The sequence below is a fragment of the Micromesistius poutassou genome (genome assembly GCF_964030765.1).
Source record: "Micromesistius poutassou genome assembly, chromosome: 11".
Classification (NCBI taxonomy): Eukaryota; Metazoa; Chordata; class Actinopteri; order Gadiformes; family Gadidae; genus Micromesistius; species Micromesistius poutassou.
In genome coordinates this window covers 14,915,709-14,937,538 of record NC_140281.1, presented here as the reverse complement: position 1 = coordinate 14,937,538, position 21,830 = coordinate 14,915,709, and the positions used below count along the sequence as shown (strand labels likewise).

The following is a 21,830-nucleotide window of genomic DNA, read 5'->3' as shown; positions in this document are numbered from 1 at the left end:
ACCATCACCACATTCACCACCACCACCACATTCACCACCATCACCACATTCACCACCACCATCACCACATTCACCACCATCACCATGTTGTCCACCATCACCATGTTCACCACCACCACATTCAACACCACCACCATCACCAACGTCTCCAGCCCCTTCTACCATCACCAGCATCATAACCCCCGCCACTACCACCCCAATCACCAACATAGTAACCCGTCCCCTGACAAATCTTCAATAAGGGCTGCGTCGGTTCTGCTTGCCGCCGTTCATGTTATCATTCCCAACACGTCTTATTTTATGGAGAGGGGACGTGGGCTCTTTCTTTAAGCCCCTGGATGTCCTTGTGAATAGACTCAAATATTATGTACTATTAGCGTTGCCATGGTGAATCTATCAGCCTGGTTTTCAGGGATTACCCAGGCGGCCGGCTTCTGTGTGGGTTTCTAAACGCTCCGGTGTGACTGGAGCCCTGAGAACACAGACTAAGCAGAACAGACCTTAGCAGCCTCTCGTATCTACTCCTCACTTTTAAGGGCCCTCATTTTACTTCTAGCTGTGATGTTGATGAAACATTACAAGCAAGCCATGTCCAAATATCCCCTTATGTATCCGGACCAGTGTGTTCCACCAGGTGTGTGTTGATAGATCTGGGTGGATCGCTCCACACTGGTGATGTTACATAAGGGGATATTTTGACATGGCTTGTACTGGTGAATCAACATCACAGCTAGTGGTAAATGCACCCTTGTGTAACTTCACGAGTGTGGCGTGGTTCACCCAGGTGTATGTGTGGAAAGAGAAGCCTGCAATTTATGGGTAAACCTTCTAGGATCTTTGGAAACCATGACAACTCAATTTGAGTTGCCATGGTTTCTCCAAAAACTCTAAAAGGTTTCCCCGCCCAACTAACTAACCAATATTGCCTCTAGATGACTCAGGTCTGAGTTAAGCGATTGGAAACATTTGTCTAGTCCAGAGGAAGGGAAAGTGATTAATGTAAAAGTGAACACATAATTTGTGTATTTCTTGTTATTTTTGTTGCTGTGATTTATGGAATAGATCCAAAAGGTGATGTGAAATGGGGGGGAAATGGGAGAGGAGGCAAATCAGCAGTTAGTCTTCCGAAGAGTCATCCTTCCTTCCATTAGCGGTGCGGGTTCTTCAACCGTCATTATAGCCGCTGGCCAAGGCCTCCCGCCCTGTGGCTTAGCTGTGAAGGTGTGACATGGCCTGTCATGTTACATTATGGGAAACCTGAGCTGTGACTCAGCTGCTCTGCCGGAGGTCTGCTGGGAGCGGTCAGTGTGTGGACCTGTTATGTACTTAAAAACACAGACACAACTCAGGTACACACACACATACACAACACACGTACACACACATGCACAGATTCACACAAAATAGATAGAAATAGACACATAAATGTACAAAACCTGCGGAGTCACAAACATAAAGGCAGGGCAAACCAATATACAGACGTGCAAACACACACACACACTCAAATTATGCAGGGACATAAATGCATATTATACATCTACACGGACACACAGAGGCATGTTGGCCCACCATACATGCATACACTCAAACACATGCTATAACACATGAATACACAACATAAACAGATGCCTGCACATACATAAAAACCCACCTACACCCTCATATCATGAGGGTGGTTAAGGTTTGCAGTCCACACATGCACGCACACACACACACACACACACACACACACACACACACACACACACACACACACACACACACACACACACACACACACACACACACACACACACACACACACACACAATAGAAAGATCAAACTTCTTCCTTCGTTTAGCAACTCATTGTGTCGAACTGAACCCGAAAGTCCGACCAAAGCAGTTGTATCTTTGTGTATTTTAACTTTGTGTATTTAAACACGTGCTATGAGCACATAGCTCATATTTACATAACCTGACATATGCCAGCAAACACATAAAAACCCACCTACACCCTCATATTATGCAGAATTATTTTGGAAGCATCTTCCTGCTGAAAGCACCTCTTCCTTTGTCTTGCTTGATCCGTTTAGTTGTGCCTGCAGCACCATGACAACCCTACACCTCTACAACCATAGACCGGCTGCTGGTTTCAGTTATGGTCACAGAGAACCAGTTCATGCCATTGTCAAACGGTACCTGCACCAGTTAGAGCACAACCGGCCACCACAGGCCGGAATCAATGCTTTTGTTTTCCCACAATCCACCAGCCCAACGCTGAGTGTCGGCTCCACCGCATGCCACCTGTGTTCCTGCTGTGACTGAATCAATGCGGGCTGGGTAACGCGCCTCTGTATTAACTCACTAACACAATTAGCGGTCGTCAAGCCGTGTCTGGTTTACATGCGCTGCCCCCCCGCCCCACTCCACATCACAAGGGACCACATTCAGAGATGAGCTGGGGACACAGAGTACAGTGAACGAACCCAACGTTGTGAACCGAAAGGAATCAAAGCGTTTGAAGTTGAACTTACTTTCAAAACACAAGGAGAGCAGAAGCTTTTGAAACAAGGGATACAATCAAACGATACATTATGTTTCTAAACGATATGAGATAATTCTTGTGTTATGCTGTGTGTCTATACCACAGAGACCTTGTGGTAGTTTGAGAGAGAGTCTGTATTGTAGTCGACCCTTTATCATAGCATTGGATTGACTGAGAGAGATGCATCTCTCTCCCTCTCTTCCTCTCTTTTTCCCTCTGACCATCTCTCTCTCTCTCACTCACTCACTCACTCACTCACACACACACACACACACACACACACACACACACACACACACACACACACACACACACACACACACACACACACACACACACACACACACACACACACACACACACACACACACCCCTCATCTCAGCTCTCCTTCTTTGTCCTTCTACCTGCGGTACTCTGGTCAATGTTTAATGTCATTGAATCCGCTTAGCTAGCCAAGGCCACACCCACTCCATCACAGACCCCGCCCTCTTCACGTCAGTACCCCTGTAGTGTCAATACACCAACGCCAGGTAACCAAGGGCAACCGTGACAGTTCTTCCCTAGAAGTACAATCTAATTCATCCATTTCCGATGTTCTGATTATTCAGGGCTGACGACCCAGGTCTTGTTCTAATTGGCCGGTGCGACCTATGGTTTCCTGTGATTGGCTGCAGGGTAATAAGGAGGCTGGTTTCCTGTGGACCTCCAGACCTCTAGCTGTTAGCATGTGTTGACCCAATCACTGCCTGTCACCCTGCAACATGAGCAGCATTACAATCTGACGGTTACCTGAGCCGGGGGACTCCTGTTACAGCGTGTCTGTTCATTTTGCTTGTCTCTCTGTCTCTGCCTTTCTATATATATTTAATAACAGAGCACATTTTTCCTTGGGTTGTCTTTTTCGACTGTTGATCTGTTTTTAGTTGAGATGTATTGTTTGTATGATCACTCAATACATGCTCTCTCTCCTCTCCTCTCCCTCTTTCCTCTCTCGTCTCCCTCTCTCGTCTCCCTCTCTCCTCTCCTCTCCCTCTTTCCTCTCTCGTCTCCCTCTCTCTCTTTCTCTCTCTCTCTCGTCTCCCTCTTTCCTCTCTCATCTCCCTCTCTCTCCCCCAGAGAACCATGAGCACTTTGGAGGAGCAGACGGACCACATGATACCATGAAGTCAAGCCTGCAGGCCCTGAGCTCCTCGCTGCTGAGTGAGTACCGCTGCCTACTGCGCCGTCCGGAGCCGCTACCTGGCGTAATTGAAACTAAATGGGACCAACCCATCGTTACCGGTGGACAAGGCGGTGCTGTATACCTCACTGGAGCGCTGGATGCAGGGGTGAACATTTGGTGTGTCAGGTCATCGGAGGGAGTAGGTCAGCAAGTGACAGAGGAATAAGGGCTTTTTTTCTGATTGCTGAATGTGCTTTTGCCCCAACCTGTGCTATCGTAACCAAAGTCAACACCACTCATTTGGCAACAGATCACGACCTCTGTAAACCTGCCATCATTTTATGTTTATTATATTATTTCTATATTTTTGTATTATTATTATTTTACATTTTTGATAATGTGTTTTAATCACATCACGCTCAGTAAAGAAAGAAGAGTGGCCTTGTTGTGTATTTATTGTAGAATAGTGCAACACAGGTAAAACATTATTGGGGGACCAAATGGATAATTTCAAACTATGTAGGCGACCTGTCCCGTCTGTCCCCGGCCCTTAACTGTGCCAATCTGGATGTGAAGTGCATACTTCGCTGTCCTCCAACCCTCGAACCCAAAACCTTGGGGCTGGGAGTCAAACACCCTGTGCTCTCCACTATCCTGCTGTCCAGCCCATGCACATGTGTGGTGAATGGAGGGGTGAAGAGGTGTTCACTGTAAAGGGCTTTTTGTTTCCATAGGGGTTAGTCTGTAAATATCATCAGTCTTAAAGTTCTAGGATTGGTCAGTCTAGTGGGATTGGTTAGTCTAGCGATCACCATGGAGATGGTGAGATGTGATCGGCGTATCCATTCCTCATCAGAATATTATAATAGCTTATTGATCCCATAGTGGAATTTACCACGCTTCCGCCTTCAAGTGTTTGATGGTAGACGGCGCCTTGCTAAAGAGCGACATAGGGGTGTGATTCCGAGGTGGTTTTGTAATCTTTGGATTAACATGGTGAGGCCCAAGCTAACGGCCAAATCCTCCCCCGGCCCCTGTAAATGTCCCCAAGAGACCCTGTGTGGGCCCAAGGACCACAGGTCATAACGCTATAGGTGGTTGAACCAAGATAGACGCTCAAGCTTACCCTGGTCCTCCATAACCATCTTCCCTCCATCATGTAGTTTATCTATCATCTAGTTTTTTAGGGGAAAGATTGACTCAAGCCGTTTGGAGCTGTAGCTCAGAGCATTAATGTAGCATGTTAGCTTAGCACCTTTCTCCCTTTTTATTCATGAAGAAATTTCAGTAACCCTCATTTCTATACTTTAGAACCAGATACGGCTTGACAACCACTAATTGTGTTAGTGAGTTAATACAGAGGCGCGTTACCCGGCCCGCATTGATTCAGTCACAGCAGGAACACAGGTGGCATGCGGTGGAGCCAACACTCAGCGTTGGGCTGGTGGATTGTGGGAAAACAAAAGCATTGATTCCAGCCTGTGGTGGCCGGTTGTGCTCTAACAGGTGCCTGTACCGTTTGATAATGGTATAAACTGGTTCTCTGTGACCATAACTGAAACCAGCAGACGGTCTCTGGTTGTAGAGGTGTAGTGTTGTCATGGTGCTGCAGCCTGCAGGGACAACTAAATGGATCAAACAGACGAAGGAAGAGGTGCTTTCAGCAGGCCAAAAGATGCTTCCAGAATTCTGCATAATATGAGGGTGTTTGTGGGTTTTTATGTACGTGTATGAGCTATATGGTAGCATGTGTTTAAATACACAAAGTTAAAATACATAAAGATACAACTGCTTCAGTCAGACTTCCCGTTCCGTTCGACACAATAAGTTGTTAAACGAAGGAAGAATTCATATTTGTGTGTGTGTGTGTGTGTGTGTGTGTGTGTGTGTGTGTGTGTGTGTGTGTGTGTGTGTGTGTGTGTGTGTGTGTGTGTGTGTGTGTGTGTGTGTGTGTGTGTGTGTGTGTGTGTGTGTGTGTGTGTGTGCGTGCCAGACTGCAAACCTTCTAGACTAGCGAGCTCCCTCGCTCTCATGGCTTCATCAGTAAACACCACCATGTTGTCCTGCAGTTAGCAGCGAGCTACGCCCTCCAGCTTGTTCTGCTCCCAGGGGGGGCCACGCCGCCACTAACACCCCACCACTAACACTTATCATGGGAACAATGAAATATGTGTAAGGATTTTAGCCAGCTCCCTAATTAACATTCTCCGCTCACATGATTACAAGGACTGTTGGGTAATTATGTTGTTTGTGTCGTTTTTTTAATTTGGATCTCTTTTGAACACATCAGGCGATCCTTCCAAGAATCCACAACATTAAATTAAACATTTAAAGATGCACGTACATAAAAACATGTTAGGAACAATAAATACATCCAACGAAACCAACTGACAGAGTCAACAGGCTGTTGAACATCTGCACTGGACTGTATTAGTATTCTTATATATATATTATTGGACATTGTTATCCTTATTTTTGTTATTCTTCTTGGACTTCATCCATACTTTAAATTGTCTTTTATATTGTTTAATATATATATTTTTTCGCTTGATGCTATTATGACCAAATTTCCAATGGTAACTAAACTACCCATCAAATCTAATTGAACCAGCCTTCATAGAAGATATACATTCCAAAATGACGTGGAGGCTAAATGTGGGTGATGTCGTTGAGACATTATGTCCTAGAAGAGCTAGCGGTAGGAAGGTTAGCTGCGTGGTGGTGGTTCCGTTATCTTCAACGGCCCGCAGAGCCTGCTTCCTGTTTAATGTTTCTACTTCCTGTGGGATCGCCATGTGAGGCGCAGGCTGTCATATTATACAGCTTTCCTTATTGATTATTGCGATAGACTTCCACATTATATCTTTCAACTACCGCCATCTTTCTCGGGGGGGGGGGGGGTCTTTCTTTCTTTCTCTCCCTTGTTCCATGTTTCTGTCTGACTACCTTTCTATGGCCATTTTTCCATCAGTCTCTTTCCTCTCTCTCGCTCCCTCTCTCTCTCCCATTGTCTCTCACTCTGTCTCAGTGTCTCTCTCTCAGCTGATAGACACCATCGTCCCACCAACATTAGCTGAGCGTTTAAACAGGAAGGAATTATCCCTCTGTAGCGATAGCTTCTGCTCTTATCTCTGGGCTTGCGTCTGTTGCTCCCCCTCCACCCTACACTGCTCCACCCTCCACCCCTCCACCGTCCACCCATCCACCCTCCACCCCTCCACCGTCCACCCCGTCCACCCATCCACCCTCCACCCCTCCATCGTCCACCCATCCACCCTCCACCCCTCCACTGTCCACCAATGCACCCTCCACCCCTCCACCAATCCATCCTCTGCCCCTCCACCCTCCACTGCTCTACCTTCCACCCCTCCACCCTCTAAGTCTCACTGTCCACCCCTCCACCCTCCATCACATCCCCCTCCACCCCTCCACTGTCCACCCTTAACCCCTCCAGTGTCCACCCCTCCACCCTCCATCACATCCCCCTCTGCCCCTCCACTGTCCACCCCTCCATCACATCCCCCTCCACCCCTCCACTGTCCACCCCTCCACCTTCCATCACATCCCCCTCTACCCCTCCACTGTCCACCCCTCCATCACATCCCCCTCCGCCCCTCCGCCCCTCCACTGTCCACCCCTCCACCCTTCACTGCTCCCCTCCTCACAGCTCCACCCCTCCACTGTCCACCCCTCCACCTCCACTGTTCGACCCTCCACTGTCCACCCCTCCACTGCTCCACTACCCACCACATTCATCTTTCCAACCCCTCCGCCACCCCTCCATCCACTCCTTCCATCTACCCTTCCATCCGGTTCTTCTCCACCTTCCATCCTTCCACCCACCACTGATCCACTCCACCTTCACCTCCATTCATTCAATCATTCTTTATTTATGCAGCGTTTTTATGATAAACTGCGGAACACATTACTAAAAAACAACTCAACAAGAAAGAGAATGTGTTAGTATTGATGTGTGTGTGGTTAACAACTCAAAGTATCTGAGATTCAGATAGATTTAAGCAAACACAAAGAATACACAGGACTTCATTAGACAAAGCTTATGATACACAATATGTCTTAAGATTTAGTCCAAAAATAAACCCCTTCCATCCATCCAGCCCCTCCACCCTGAGGGCCACAGGACGTGGCCCTCGCCCCTCTCCCTGGGGATGGCTCTGTACCCAGACTGGCAATCATGCCGTGCCGGGAGAGGCGAACCAAACCCAGTGGAATGTGTGTGTTTGTGGGGCGGGTGAAGATGGTGGCTGATACACACACGGCTCAGAGGGGCGCATGTGTTCCGGGCCGGAGGCGGCGGTCCGCTGGGAGGACGGGGGGGTTATGACAGCGGAACGAGGAAGAGGAGGAGTCAGGGGACTTTCCCTTATCACGTGTTGTCTTAAACAGGGGTAGTGCTCATCGGTAAGGAAGAACAGAGGAATGGGGATGGACGCCATTGTTGGCCGTAGTGTTGTCTTAAAGGGAGCAGAATGATGATCAAAAGGGTTTATATTTCCACGCACAGATCTAAAATGTCGCTACCTCAGATGTCATTCAGAAGCAGGCGAGAGTCAGGACAACTTGCTCAAGGATGCCTCCAGGTGGTGTGTTGACAGTGGGGAGCGAACCCGGAACCTTTCATCTATCTGTGAGTGGAACTCCCCCGACCACTATACCATCATAACAAAGCACAACAGATCTCTGGTACAGCATAATCCCGACTCCTCTGTATTCCGATTGGCTGTGAGATTAGAACCTTGCGAGACTGCTTCCCCTGTCCTGACTGACAGGGGCATCCCCAACGTGCACAGCTCATGTGCACTGTGGAGTGTAGAGAGGGGGCTTCACGTGCTCTGTGCAAGCAAATCTCCAGGAGAAACCTTCACGGTTTGGTGGTGATGCCATGAATGAAGCGAAGCGTTCCCTAGTCTAGTACACTCATGTTCTGGATAGATAGTGCTTATTATGGGATGTTCTGAGGCTGCTGCTGCTACTGAGTGAAATATCATCTATCTGGACTGTGCTAAGCCGACCAGTGGTCTGAACGGTTGTTAACCGGCTCCTGTTTCAACACAGATGGGACATTGATGAATTAGCGAGTCCACCGAGATGAATGAAGGACAGATAGATCAGCCTCCCAGCCTTCCCAGTGAGCTGTACCGACTGGTAGGCTCATTACCACCACTTCTGGTGGGGAACTAGTGGAAGACCGATGTGACAACTTCTCTGCGTTTGTTTCTTGCTTCACGGTTTCACGGTAAACTACCTGGTGCAACCCTCCATTGTGTGATTCACTGAGGTCTAGGCGGCTGTTGGCTGAAGGACTCGTGCGTACGTTGCTAGTGTCCTTAATAAAGAGTAACACCAATGCAACGACATGGTCGGCTGATATCGCAGTCCTACCGGAAGGGGTGGAGCCACAATGGAGGTCATCGGTCATCATTATGCGGGGGGCGGTTAGCTGCTGCTCTTTGTCATGCTGGTAAGGTATTGTGGGCTAGTGGGGTATTGTTTGTGCGGAGGGTAGAGACAGTGGACTAGGGTTTTATGGGATGGATGGAACAGGTTTGTGGTGGAGATAAGAGGGGTTGCATGTCTGTCTTGTTTCGACACACAGACAGTACTCTATACCTTCAGGGGTACGGTGAATGTCGTGAAATAAAAGGATGTATTTGCAGCATTTGCTTTTGGATGAAGTGTAGTCAAAACAATCTAGATTGACAAATGTAGAATTCCTCAAGTAAGTACAAGAAGCGTTACATGGTACTACCGTGGGGAGTATTTACCCTTTTCTCTCACAGAACTTTGTTCCAGACCAGCTCCATCATGCATGCCTCCATGTTTGTAATGCTAAATGTGTTTACGGTGCGTTTTCGTCCTGATCATGTTGTGATGTCATTGATGATGTCACCCGACGGACGATAACATCGCTAGGAATCGTTAGAGGTTAGGATTGTAGGACCCCAGAACGACCCCGACCTGCCGCCGTTCCTCCAGGGAGGGGGTCTCTGTGAACCTGTATTGGTTTTATTACATGTTAAAAATGTATGAAATGTTACCTAGCAGTTGGGATAGCTGAGGCTCTCTCCTCCTCATCCTCAACCTCCTTCTCATCCACCTGCTCTTGCTGCTGCTCCTCCTCCTCCTCCTCCTCACAGCCACCTGCCTACACACGGATGAATCCTGGACCAGCTGACTGATCAGAATAAATAGGATGAAAGGAGACGGGCCTCCGTCTGCGTCTCACATCAGCCCGTGCTTTCTTGCGTGGAACTCTCAATGGCCGCACACACCTGCTCTCCCCGTCCCTCCCTCCCTCCCTCTCCCTCCCATTGTTCCCACCCTCTCCTCGACCCTCCATCACTCCTCATTCCTTTCATTTTCTAATGGAATTTCTTAACTCTCCGCCGCACTCAATAATGGATGTTTGTAAAGAGCCCCCCCCAGACTGCCCCCCCTCAGACTGCCCCCCCCTCTCTCACCCCCTGACTCCCCAACCTCCTCCCCGCTCATCTCTTCTGTCCCCCGACACCCCCCCCAAGGCTGGTGGCCCGCGAGGTGGCCGTTTGAGGCTCTTTCTCTTTGCGTTTTCCCCTCTCTCTCTTTCTCTCTCGTCTCTCTCTTTCTCTCTTTCTCGCTCCATCACTGTGACAAATTACCCCACCCCCTCACCGCCACACACATGCACACATATATTCACACATTGGCTAAAGTGTCACCCTAGTGTGTGTGTGTGTGTGTGTGTGTGTGTGTGTGTGTGTGTGTGTGTGTGTGTGTGTGTGTGTGTGTGTGTGTGTACAGTGAAGGGTGCTGGGGGGCCCAGAGGGTTCTGAACGGTGGTGTGTGGATGCTGTTGACTAGAACACAACACATTGATTTAGAACCACTGCTTGTTTTAATCTGCAAGTGGACCCACAGAATACTAAGGCACCAAATACTTGAGCACACGAGTGTATGGTGTCGTCAGTCTGTGCTGGTCGTATTACAAACTTACTTTTAAGGCTGTTGGCTCCTTTAACATTTTAGATGATATTAAATATAACATGAGCTACAAACCTAATATTATGGACATAATGTTTATTTATAAGTTCAGCATGAAAACACACACTCTTAGCCCTTGGATCACAGGGACACTGTGTATGTATGTATGTGTGTGTCTGTGTCTGTGTACCAGTGCATCTGAGTTGTGTATGGGAACTTGGTTTCTTGCAGCACGTCAGGACTCTATGTTTAATTCAGTAGCGGTACAGAGTGTCTGGTTGCTAGGGACTGACACGTGGTTGCTAGGCAGTGACAGCAGGTCTCAGATGCTGATTGAGGGTCAGATTAAAACACAGCGGCCTCTGATTGGTGTGTGTGTGTGTGTGTGTGTGTGTGTGTGTGTGTGTGTGTGTGTGTGTGTGTGTGTGTGTGTGTGTGTGTGTGTGTGTGTGTGTGTGTGTGTGTGTGTGTGTGTGTGTGTGTGTGTGTGTGTGTGTGTGTGTGTGCCCGCCCATTATATGTTAAAAAGTCACTGTGCCTAGCTGCCATTTCTTTAGTACTATCCATGTAATGTTTGTACATGTATACACATATGTATATATATATTGTATATATATATGTGTGTGTATATTATTCTGGGGTCCTTAAGTCCAAGATGAATAATATACTGTATAATAATATATGCCAGATAAAGGCAGTCAGAAAATAGTTAGATTCCCAACATAAAAGAACCCTCACTAGCTGATATGTTCATGGTGTTCTATGTGGGATGTTGGCTCAGACTAGTAAATGACAGGTACGTAGTTGCTGTGTTCAATTTAATTTTAAGTTGGGCTGTACTTTGAAAGTGATATCCTTCTCTTACCAAACAAAGGAGTGCTATCATTAATTAAGGTGTGTGTGTGTGTGTGTGTGTGTGTGTGTGTGTGTGTGTGTGTGTGTGTGTGTGTGTGTGTGTGTGTGTGTGTGTGTGTGTGTGTGTGTGTGTGTGTGTGTGTGTGTGTGTGTGTGTGTGTGTGTCAGTTGCACACACACACTCACAGGCATGTCGTGGATAACAGCAATTTGTGAAAGCAGGGTGAAGGAATAGCTAGCAGTGTATACCTGAGAGGTCTGCTTTAGAGATGTGTTCAGCCTCAGTCCTTAAAACTAGGGGATGCAAATCTGAAGCCAGAGTATGCTTGATTTTGAAAGTATCCAACACAAAAAATCAAACCCCCTTCCTTCGTGGCCTCCCTCTGAAGCCACTCCCCCCAAAACACATGACTAGCTCGCTAGCTTTAGCAATAGGTGTGCTTAGCCTTGTGGAAGACTGCACGCAGGTAGCCCGGTAGGTGGGTATGCAGACAGACAGGTAGGCCGTCCAATCATTTCATTCTGGCCGAGTTGAATGATTGGACAGGCTTATAACAGCCCTGCGATCACAGATACCAGATATTTCTAGTTTTTCTGTCATAGAAGTTGATTTATATATTGCATTATTGCTTTATTGAAATGTTATACAAATATGACAAAAAACGCTTCTAAAATAAATTGCCTACCCTGGCTTTAAAGGACAGAATTAAAAGGGAGACCCTGAAACTCACACGCACGCACGTGCGCAACTGCGCACAGACACTCACACAAATATACCCACACACGCACGCACTTGCACATATACATATACACACACACATACACACAAAGCGATGCTCTATAAATATTATGAGGAGAAAATAAAATATAAGATGATTAATCATAGCACTTGCAGGATTAGATTTTATATTTTTATATCTCCGACTGCACATCCTCTTATAAAGTTCTGAACCTTCTGGACCTGCTAAGTAGTGGTCCAGTCTGGTACCTCAATAACAGCTCTCTTCTCTCCCTCTTTTTATCTATCTATCGTCAAAATATTAATCGTAACTATAATATAAAATTATATACAAATTATATAGAGCTTGTTTATATAATTACTAGTAAATTCAAAAGTAATTTGTATACTTTCTCCTTGGCCTTAAGATAGTGTGCATTTGCATTGCCACTGTTGCGAAGAAGTCTGATACTGAGGCCAGTCAACTGACTTCTTTGTTGTTCAGATTGTTCAGTTGTTCTTTAACTGTCATGCAGCCTTGTCATGAATGCTTGGTAAATTGCTGTCTGTATCCTCCCATGATCCTGCTCTGAAATTAAATAAAATATTTTGCTCTCAAGTAGTGTTCTGAAAATAAGTTATTTCTCATCACTATATCCATCTATTGTTCTGTATTGTATTATAAATATTAATGACTCGGAAAAAAAACTTTTACATTGGCCAAGCATGTAGAAAATGTAACTACCTAGGTTTAAAAGGTTTATTAAAAAATACTATAACGGGTCTCTCCCTCCCTCTCTCCCTCCCCCTCTCTCCCTCCCCCTCTCTCCCTCCCTCCCTCTCTCCCTCCATCTCTCTCCCTCCATCTCTCTCCCTCCCCCTCTCTCCAGGTGTTCTAGCGTTCCTTCTGATCCCAGAAGCTGTGATGTCATCAGCCCCGGAGCCGCACTTGAGCCGTTCTTCCTGGAACTCCGATATCTCTATGGCAACCGCCCTCATCTTCTCCTCCGCCCCCCCTCCCCCTCCCCCTACCCATCCCGACTTGCAGCAGGAGGGTTCCGGAAGCGGGGCGTTCTTATCCAGGCCTCAGGCTCCGCCCACACGTGCCAAAATCCCTCCTCCTCACATCCTCCCCCCGCCTCCCCCTCACCACACCATTGGTCCGGCTCTGGAAGCCCCTCCCCTCAAGCGCAAACTATCGACCCGCCTTGGCCTGAACACTGTGACACCTGCTGGTACCACGGACAGAGCCGACGGGGGCCTCGTGGCTAAACTAACCAAGGGGGTCGGAGTCCGGAACCTGGGCTTACCTGGCAGCAAGACCCAGGCCACCAGCAGCACCACCAGCAGCACCACCAGCAGCACCACCAGCAGCACCAGCACTAAGACATCCAACAGCAGCAGGCCTAGAGAGCGGGTTGACCCGGCGACCAGGGGCGGGGGTATGAAGACCCCGGACCGGGTGTCCAGTGAAGCCTCTGCCCACAGAGCAGGGGCCCAGGGACCGGAGCTCCCGGGGGTCTTCAGGGGCCACGCGGGGTTGCAAAGGCCCAGCGTAGAGCAGCCCACCCATCCGGCCAGTCTGGAGGTCTGGAGGGAGCAGCAGCCTTCTTCAGTCCGCTCCTCCGTGGACGGCCCGGGGTCGCTGCTCCCCCCTGCGGAGCCGGCCCGGAGGCCTCCCGGTGTGCCCCGGCACCACAGCATCACCTCCCGGGAGGTGCACCCCGTCGCCAACGAGCCCCCCACCATGGAGCTAGTGGTCACTCCGCTCGCCGGCCTGGTGGAGCAAACGGCAGCCCCTTCTCCTCTGGCGACGCCCACCCCCCTCACTGTCACCCATCCCCTGCCGCCCTCCACACCAGCGGTCGACGACACCGCCACCGCCTCGCTAGCGAACCCCGGCCCGACCAATGACACCCTCGCACCGCAGGGCGCCGCTGGCGGAAACGCCACGGACGCCCTCGTCCCGCCGCCGCACTCGTCGTCGTCGCTGGGGAACGCCACGACGACGGAGGGGGGGCTGCCCGCTAACGGCAGCTCCGTCCCGGAGCCGTCCACCACTCCTCCGCCGCCTCCACCGCCTTCTTCACCCTGGGGGGTGTCCAACGGCTCGGAGGACGCCGCGAGGGAGGAGCCTCCGTCCACCGCCAGCGGGAGCTTCCTGAACCGGCTGGTGCCGGCCACCGACCCCTGGGTCACCGGAGGGAACGGCTCTGACCCCACCCTGGACGCGCCGCGGGCCCCCGGGGACATCTGCCTGAGCAGGATGGACATCGTGTGGGTGGTGCTCGCCATCAGCGTGCCCGTGTCCACCTGCTGTAAGTCACCGTCCTAAGAGCGCCGCCGGCCACTCGGCCCGACTCACGGCTCAGTGGCGGGGGGGGAGCGGCGCGGTGAGGAGGGAGCGCTGTGAAGGATAGACTTCCTCCTCTTCCGTCTGTGACTCATCGGGGGTCGGTCGAGGCTTGGAGCCACTTTGGTTTGGATTTTGTGCTACTGGAGAGCCTTGGGAACACTCCTTTTGCTACATTTAAATGCATTATTTTTTTATGTAAGAGAAAAGTGAACAAATGAAATGCATCCGGTGTGAACCAGTAACCATGGGAGATGTGATGCATCACGGGCAAAAGCCACCAGACACTACTGCTAGCCATGCTAAAGCTCTCGTCTATTCCTATTTCATTTAGCAGACGCTTTTATCCAAAGCTGATTCAGATACTGGCCATTAAGGCCCTGGTCGGGTTTAAGGACCACAGGTAGACTGTGGACCCCCTGACCACTAACCTGTCCTCCCCCCACCCCTCTGTAGCCGTGCTGCTGACAGTGTGCTGCATGCGGAGGAAGAAGAAGTCTTCCAGCCAGGAGAACAATCTGAGCTACTGGAACAACGCCATCACCATGGACTACTTCAGCCGCCATGCCGTGGAGCTGCCCCGCGAGATACACACCCTGGAGAGCGAGGTATCTGACCCCTGACCCTCACCCTGACTCTAACCCTGAACCCGAGAAACGCAATGTAACATAGGCCTATGTACAAAATGTGAAATACTAAAGCTGTAAAATATCAAAGTAAATATTTTTTGACAATGGGTGACGTGTTTCCAACCTTCAGAACTCATTCTCAAACTCAACCTGTACGACTAGTGGAATATTTACGATGTGTCACAGTGCCGCCTGCTGGCCATTCAGTGCTACGACGTATGGCTTTTTAAGCCAACGTTGCATTTAAACGTTAAAAAACTTTTATTTTCTGTTCTATTTTTCGTTCATTTATTTGTCTTCCATCTTCCTCGTGGTGGTGTGTTTTGCTGACCTTTGCATGTTTTTGTTTCCTATTCCCTGTTTGTGTCACTCCCTGTTTGTTGAAGGAGGGGGCTCCTCGGGTGGGATGGTGTTTAGGATGCTCCTGCTGACACCAAGGTGTTGGTCCCGCCCCCCTCCCTCTTCATAGTCAGCCTCAGTAAATTTTTGTCACCTTATATTCAAATCCTCCAAGTTATGATTACGTTAAGTCCGAAAATAACACTAACATATTTCAAATAAGATGCCTTTTCCTGATTGGTCGCCCCTTTTTATAAAGGGGCGTGCTCATAGTACCCACAAAAACCATCACCCAACTACAAAATGTTGGCAGTTGGTTTGTCAATGGCAGGCTGCCCCAACCTCCCATGATAACAGACAACAACCACCAGGCGTTTGGCACACTGGCCCGATGTTAATGTTGGTCCAGTCACTGTGCAAGCACCTTTATAACAGTAAGAGATTTCATATTGTATCTGAGGTGTTAACGGTCAGCGCATCGTCCTCTATGAAGTGTCCTGTGTTATATTAGCTGTTTTAACAGTTAACAAAGAGAGAAGTGAAATATTTAATATTGTAGCTGAGCTGGTAAACAGTCACAACAGCCTCAAGGTTCCTCTCTAACCTGTCCTCTGTGTTATATTAGCTGTTTTTCTCCAGTTTTTTCTTTGTCTCACGTTTAAATCTATCCCCATAACCTTTTAATGCTGACTCAGCAGCATCCATTTTAAGCCCACCCAGCCGCCCTCCCTCTCTCTCCTTCCCTCTCCCTCCTTCTCTCCCCTCCATCTGTAAACGTTACCTCCGCCATCCTCCCTTCCTCTGTACTTTTATGAGTTGTATGTTTTTCCCCTCCCCCCCCGCCTCACTCTCTCTAGCCCCCTCTGTCTCCCTTTCCCGCCTTTTCCTCCCTCCCATCCGTCCGTGCCGTCGTAGCGTCGTCCCGGCAGACATCTTTATTCGAAGGGTGTTTCCAAAGAGACAGGAGACACTTCCTTTCCTCCGTAACCAAACAAGATCCAATCCCTGCTCTCTGCTTGTAGTGCCGTAGTGTTTAGATGTTATTTAAAGTCCACGGTTAAGTTTAGACCCATCTCTGTGGTCTAGACCGGATACCTAGAAGCCCTCAACACTTGTCGTTTCAATGTGTCTTTTATCATCCGTTCAGGCTGGGGCAGATTAACTGTCAAGGTCCTTACTGTCCCAAGGGCGGACCTTGCTCACATCGTGACGCGATGAGGCAGACCACATCCCACAGTGGTCCAGGCGGACTATTGTCTCTGTCATTGGTGCATTGAGTTCTCTGACCAACACCCCCCTATACACACGACTTGTGCGGGGCCCCTACCACTACATACCGTTTTAAACAGCAAGAACATACATAAGGGCCTCTCGTCCAACCAGCACCATTTCAGCAAATTGGCTTTACCAGAAAAGATTTTTGTGGGACCCTGAAATGCGACTACAGATCCACCCCAGAGACTGCGTTGAAGTGTGGGCGTCAGACCTGCGTTCCCATCTGGTGCATCCCATCACAAAAGTCGCATTGAAACCACAAGTGTAACCAAGGCCACTGATGATGCTGCTGATCTGCCTGACCACTAACTGTGTGTGTGTGTGTGTGTGTGTGTGTGTGTGTGTGTGTGTGTGTGTGTGTGTGTGTGTGTGTGTGTGTGTGTGTGTGTGTGTGTGTGTGTGTGTGTGTGTGTGTGTGTTAGGAGCAGGACACCTGTCTGCCCCCTAACGGTGACTACAGTGGCAGCAGTGTGGTGCTGGTGAACCCCTTCTGCCAGGAGACGCTGTTCATCAACAGAGACAAAGCCTCCAACATCTAGCGGAAAAATTAACCTTGCCGCGCTACCTTCGAGGACCTTCAAAATAAAAGTTTCTCAAAGAACCAGAGGACCGTGAAAATAAAGGTCCCTCGTAAACACCTTGCTCCTTTGACACCCACCTGCTGTTCACAACTATTTTATATATCTGTATAGATATATATGTATGGTAAATATTCACACAGACTCAACTTTATACTACTGTATATTCGCGAAGACGAGAGAAGAAAAAGAGCAAAGTTAAACAGACTATTTGCTATGCGCCTGCATATTTTTCTGATGTACATTTTCTACAAAAAATGTAATTGTTACAAGGGTTTTTATGTCTTTTTAAAGTACAGAGTATATGTAGTTTTGTTTTGGAACAGTGGCTTGATGGTAAGTACACTGTGAACGTGGCCATGTGAACCCTGCTTTAGAGAGAAGTACGCTGTATAGAATCGGGTCAGTGTACAACTTTTATTTGGTCCCCTAAGTAATTCCAATACATTTCACCTGTGGAACTTGAATTGTGCACCAACGTTATGGGCTGGGCTGGGCTAGAGAGGACTGGGCAGGGCTGGGCTATGCTGTGCTAGGGAGGGCTGGGCTGGGCTAGAGAGGGTTGGGCTATGCTGTGCTAGAGCAGGTTGGGCTATGCTGTGCTAGGGAGGACAGGGCTATGCTGTGCTAGGGAGGGCTGGGCTATGCTGTGCTAGGGAGGGCTGGGCTATGCTGTGCTAGGCAGGGTTGGGCTATGCTGTGCTAGGCAGGGTTGGGCTATGCTGTGCTAGGGAGGACAGGGCTATGCTGTGCTAGGGAGGGCTGGGCTATGCTGTGCTAGGCAGGGTTGGGCTATGCTGTGCTAGGCAGGGTTGGGCTATGCCATGCTAGGCAGGGTTGGGCTGAGCTAGGGAGGGCTTGGCTGGGCTGTGCTGGGCTAGGGAGGGCTGGGCTGGGACAGACATGTTGATGTAAAACGTTTGGATGTCAGATTTTGGTCAAAAAAAATAAATTTGTTTTATGACTAAACTAAGCAGAATTTGGAGGTGGTCTGTGATGTGGTGCCTGCATGGCGGGAACTCCCATCATTCACCACCAACCTCTGTCTACACACCATCAACCCCATCACCATCATCTCCACCACCACCTCCTCCTCCTCCAGCACCACCACCATAATCAATACCATCACCACCTATTTCTCCACCAACATCCTCCATTACCCCCCACCACCTCCTCCTCCAACCACCACCACCTCCCTCCGCCTCAAACCCCATCACCACCCCGTCCTCTACCACGTGTGAGCAGGTTCAGTCCAACAAGGAGCCACACATCTGGGCTCATGTAAAGTGTGTGTGTGTGTGTGTGTGTGTGTGTGTGTGTGTGTGTGTGTGTGTGTGTGTGTGTGTGTGTGTGTGTGTGTGTGTGTGTGTGTGTGTGTGTGTGTGTGTGTGTGTGTGTGTGTGTGTGTGTGTGTGTGTGTGTGTGTGTGTGAGAGAGAGAGAGAGAGAGAGAGAGAGAGAGAGAGAGAGAGATTGTTTTTTTTAACTGCACTTGAAATATGTTGGATGTGGACGTTGCAGAATGAGACTTTGCTTTGCGCTTTGCATTTATTTTCATCACAATCTGTGTGTTTCTTCTGCATGACTGCCCCGTCGGTCAAAGACTTGTCAGTCTTTCGCAATGGTTATCATTTGTCATTCCTTTTGTCTGTCATTATGTCCACTTGCTCTTGCTACATGTGTGTATTGTGGTCTGGAGAGGGACTTCTCAGCTCTATATAAACATGCCTTTTAACATCTAGCCCAGTACAGTTCAATAAGTACTGTTTCAATTATATATGTATGTGTATATATAATCACATATATATATATATATATAATCACACTGTGAGCTGTGAGGCAGTTCAATAAACAAGTGTTTTCTCATTAGGAATTTGTCTGCACCAGTTTTATTCTGCCTTCCTGGGGGTTTCACTGGAAGAATCTGCTGTCTGCATCGTGGCTGAGGAACCAACCTGTGTGGTCAGGTGATGTGGCACACTAATTTAGTTATGCGCTGATGTCTGCTGAACTGGACGTTCACACTCTGACTTGTGGTGGACTGTGGCGGTTCCCAGGGACTCTGACCGGACTTTGGGGGAGACAGGGGAGTGTTGTTCAATGTGATGTATTTTTCTACTCTGGCATGCACTGTACTTTTTACTGCTGAGCAATAAAATATAAAACGCAGATTATTTTCAAATTTATCGTATCAAAGAATAAACTTCATTGCACATATTCACGAAAAAAACGTTTTCTATTTATGATCGGATGACGTGTATCTTTCTTTTATCATGTCATGTGTCATTTCTTTTATCAATATGACAAAGACAGCGCTAGATAAATACAAGCACACCGATAGTGACAGCCGGATAGAGATGTAGTGATCAATACAGGTGGAAAATGTACTTAATTTCAACAATTCAATTTAAAAAGGGAAACTCATTATATAGATTCATTACACCTAACGTGAAATATTTCAAGCCTTTATTTGTATTAATCTTGATTATTATGGCTTAGGGACTGGTCGTTATTTATTTTAAGACCCACCGGAGGGATTTTCGGACCTCTCATCACTTTATGCATAACCCCCCCGGCGACATTATTTTATTTTGACATGACCCTGCAATCGACATGGCAGAATTAATATGTCCCCCCCCCCCCGGACAATTCATCAACTCAATATGTCACATCACAAATATTGAGTGACGAATGGTCAGTTATTAATATTTCACATCAATGACATTGTGTGACAAACATCTGCTTTGTGAAAAAAGGGGCTATTCACATGAAATAAAACAATAAAACATTGAGACCATTCCACAAAGCACACTGGGTAATAACAAATTCAACCCATGTCATTATTTATTTTAGCAGGTATACACAAGTTAACAAATGCACTTCATTTCCGCCGGAAGTGGTTTGCGCAGCGTCTGCCGGTGTAAACACAGCGATTTCGATGCTAGCTTGGGAACACGGTTCTACTACTTTGACTGGAGATGGCGTTACTCTCCCCCACCCGAATTCAGCGCAGAACTGGGAAGATAACATGACGACGTGGCCCAGCATAACGTACAGCAAGATTTGCTCCTACTTCGTGCAATCCATGGCAATAGATGAAAAAGCAATGGACAATCTGAAAGCCTCCGAGGCATATCAATATCTGCACAGCAAGTCGGTTGTGTCATGTCATACAAACATGATCGTTCTATTTCATGTAGGCTACGCCGTCTACGCTTTGCCTTGGGCTTGTCCCGTGCGTGTGCTCGCACACTTAAAATTTCAGCTATGCACCAATCAACGTGGGCGCCGCCCACATTCCCCATGGCACCGTGTATATAACGCGGTGCATAGCAGCGTTCGTCCTCCCTTTTCTTTCAACAATTGCTGAAACCAGTCAACTACTTCGACTATCCGAACCGTGGATAAGTTAGGCTACTTAGTGGCTATGGCTAACATCAATTGCAAGAGTTAAAACAGCCGACCACTTGAGTGCAAAAAACACAAAAGACCTCCCCACTGCACCAGCAAAATCTTAAGCAATAAATATCACGCCTTTATTTATGTGGCAGTGGTCTGCAGATGCATCCCGTGGTGTAGCCTGCCACATCCATTTAGTTCAACAGGTTATCGCTCTGTATGTCCATGGTACTACCAACCTGCTCTGGTGCTTTTTACCTATGTATTCAGGCTAAAATGACTTGATTGTCTGATGCCTCATTATTGCATCCCAGCCAAAGAGTATCAGTATTAATACCTCATTCATTGTCCAAGCCAGGCTGGCAGCTCATACAAAAATAAGTAAGGGATAATGTATAGAACGCCGGTCATTATCGGGAAAATAAGCCCCGACAGGGCGACCCGGACACCGACGCGAAGCGGAGGTGGCTTGCTTCGCTTGCTTTCCTTGACAGCGGTCATTATGTGCTTAGCAACGGTCAATTATCAAAAAATAATTCACCGCCGGAAGTCGGGAAGGGCCATGCAAGTGAACGGAGTGTTCCACAGCACTGAGAAGAGCTGTGTAATAATCCATAATATTTAAACTCAAGTTTTTTTTGTCTTTTTAAGTGGTGGGTACAAAGTGAATCTTGACAAAAAATGGTGGGTACTCGACCCCAGCGTAATAGCGTAAACGCCTATGGTTACGACGTCTTAAGCATGCAGTGAAAGTATCAGAGGCTCATTGATTTTTATTGGAAAAATAAAGGTGGAAAAAGTAGAATAGTTTGAAAAGTTTAATGAATAGAAAAAAGCTGATAGATAGCCATAGATAGCCATCATGTCGTTACAAAGCTGGACGTTTTGATATTTGAATGGTTTCTGTAGCTGAAAGTATGGCGAAGGAGAAGAAGACCGAAGTATACTTCGGTCTTCTTCTCCTTCGCCTTCTCCTTCACCTTCTCCTTTGCCTTCGCCTCCTTTCTTCTCCTTC

The 21,830-nt window shown here is 48.0% G+C and overlaps 1 protein-coding gene across 2 annotated transcripts in view; it reads left to right on the top strand.

Annotated features, from left to right (window-relative positions):
- Nucleotides 1-17,902, top strand: part of tmem108 (transmembrane protein 108) — a 35,496-nt gene extending 17,594 nt beyond the window's left edge. For both annotated transcript variants that reach the window (XM_084474941.1, XM_084474942.1), the window contains exons 2-5: nucleotides 3,644-3,727; nucleotides 13,134-14,561; nucleotides 15,053-15,204; nucleotides 17,262-17,902. In XM_084474941.1, the coding sequence (XP_084331067.1) occupies nucleotides 3,688-3,727; nucleotides 13,134-14,561; nucleotides 15,053-15,204; nucleotides 17,262-17,378 (1,737 nt within the window). In that variant the 5' untranslated portion in view covers nucleotides 3,644-3,687 and the 3' untranslated portion in view covers nucleotides 17,379-17,902. The remainder of the gene's footprint in view (nucleotides 1-3,643; nucleotides 3,728-13,133; nucleotides 14,562-15,052; nucleotides 15,205-17,261) is intronic.
- Nucleotides 17,903-21,830: the final 3,928 nt, after the last annotated feature.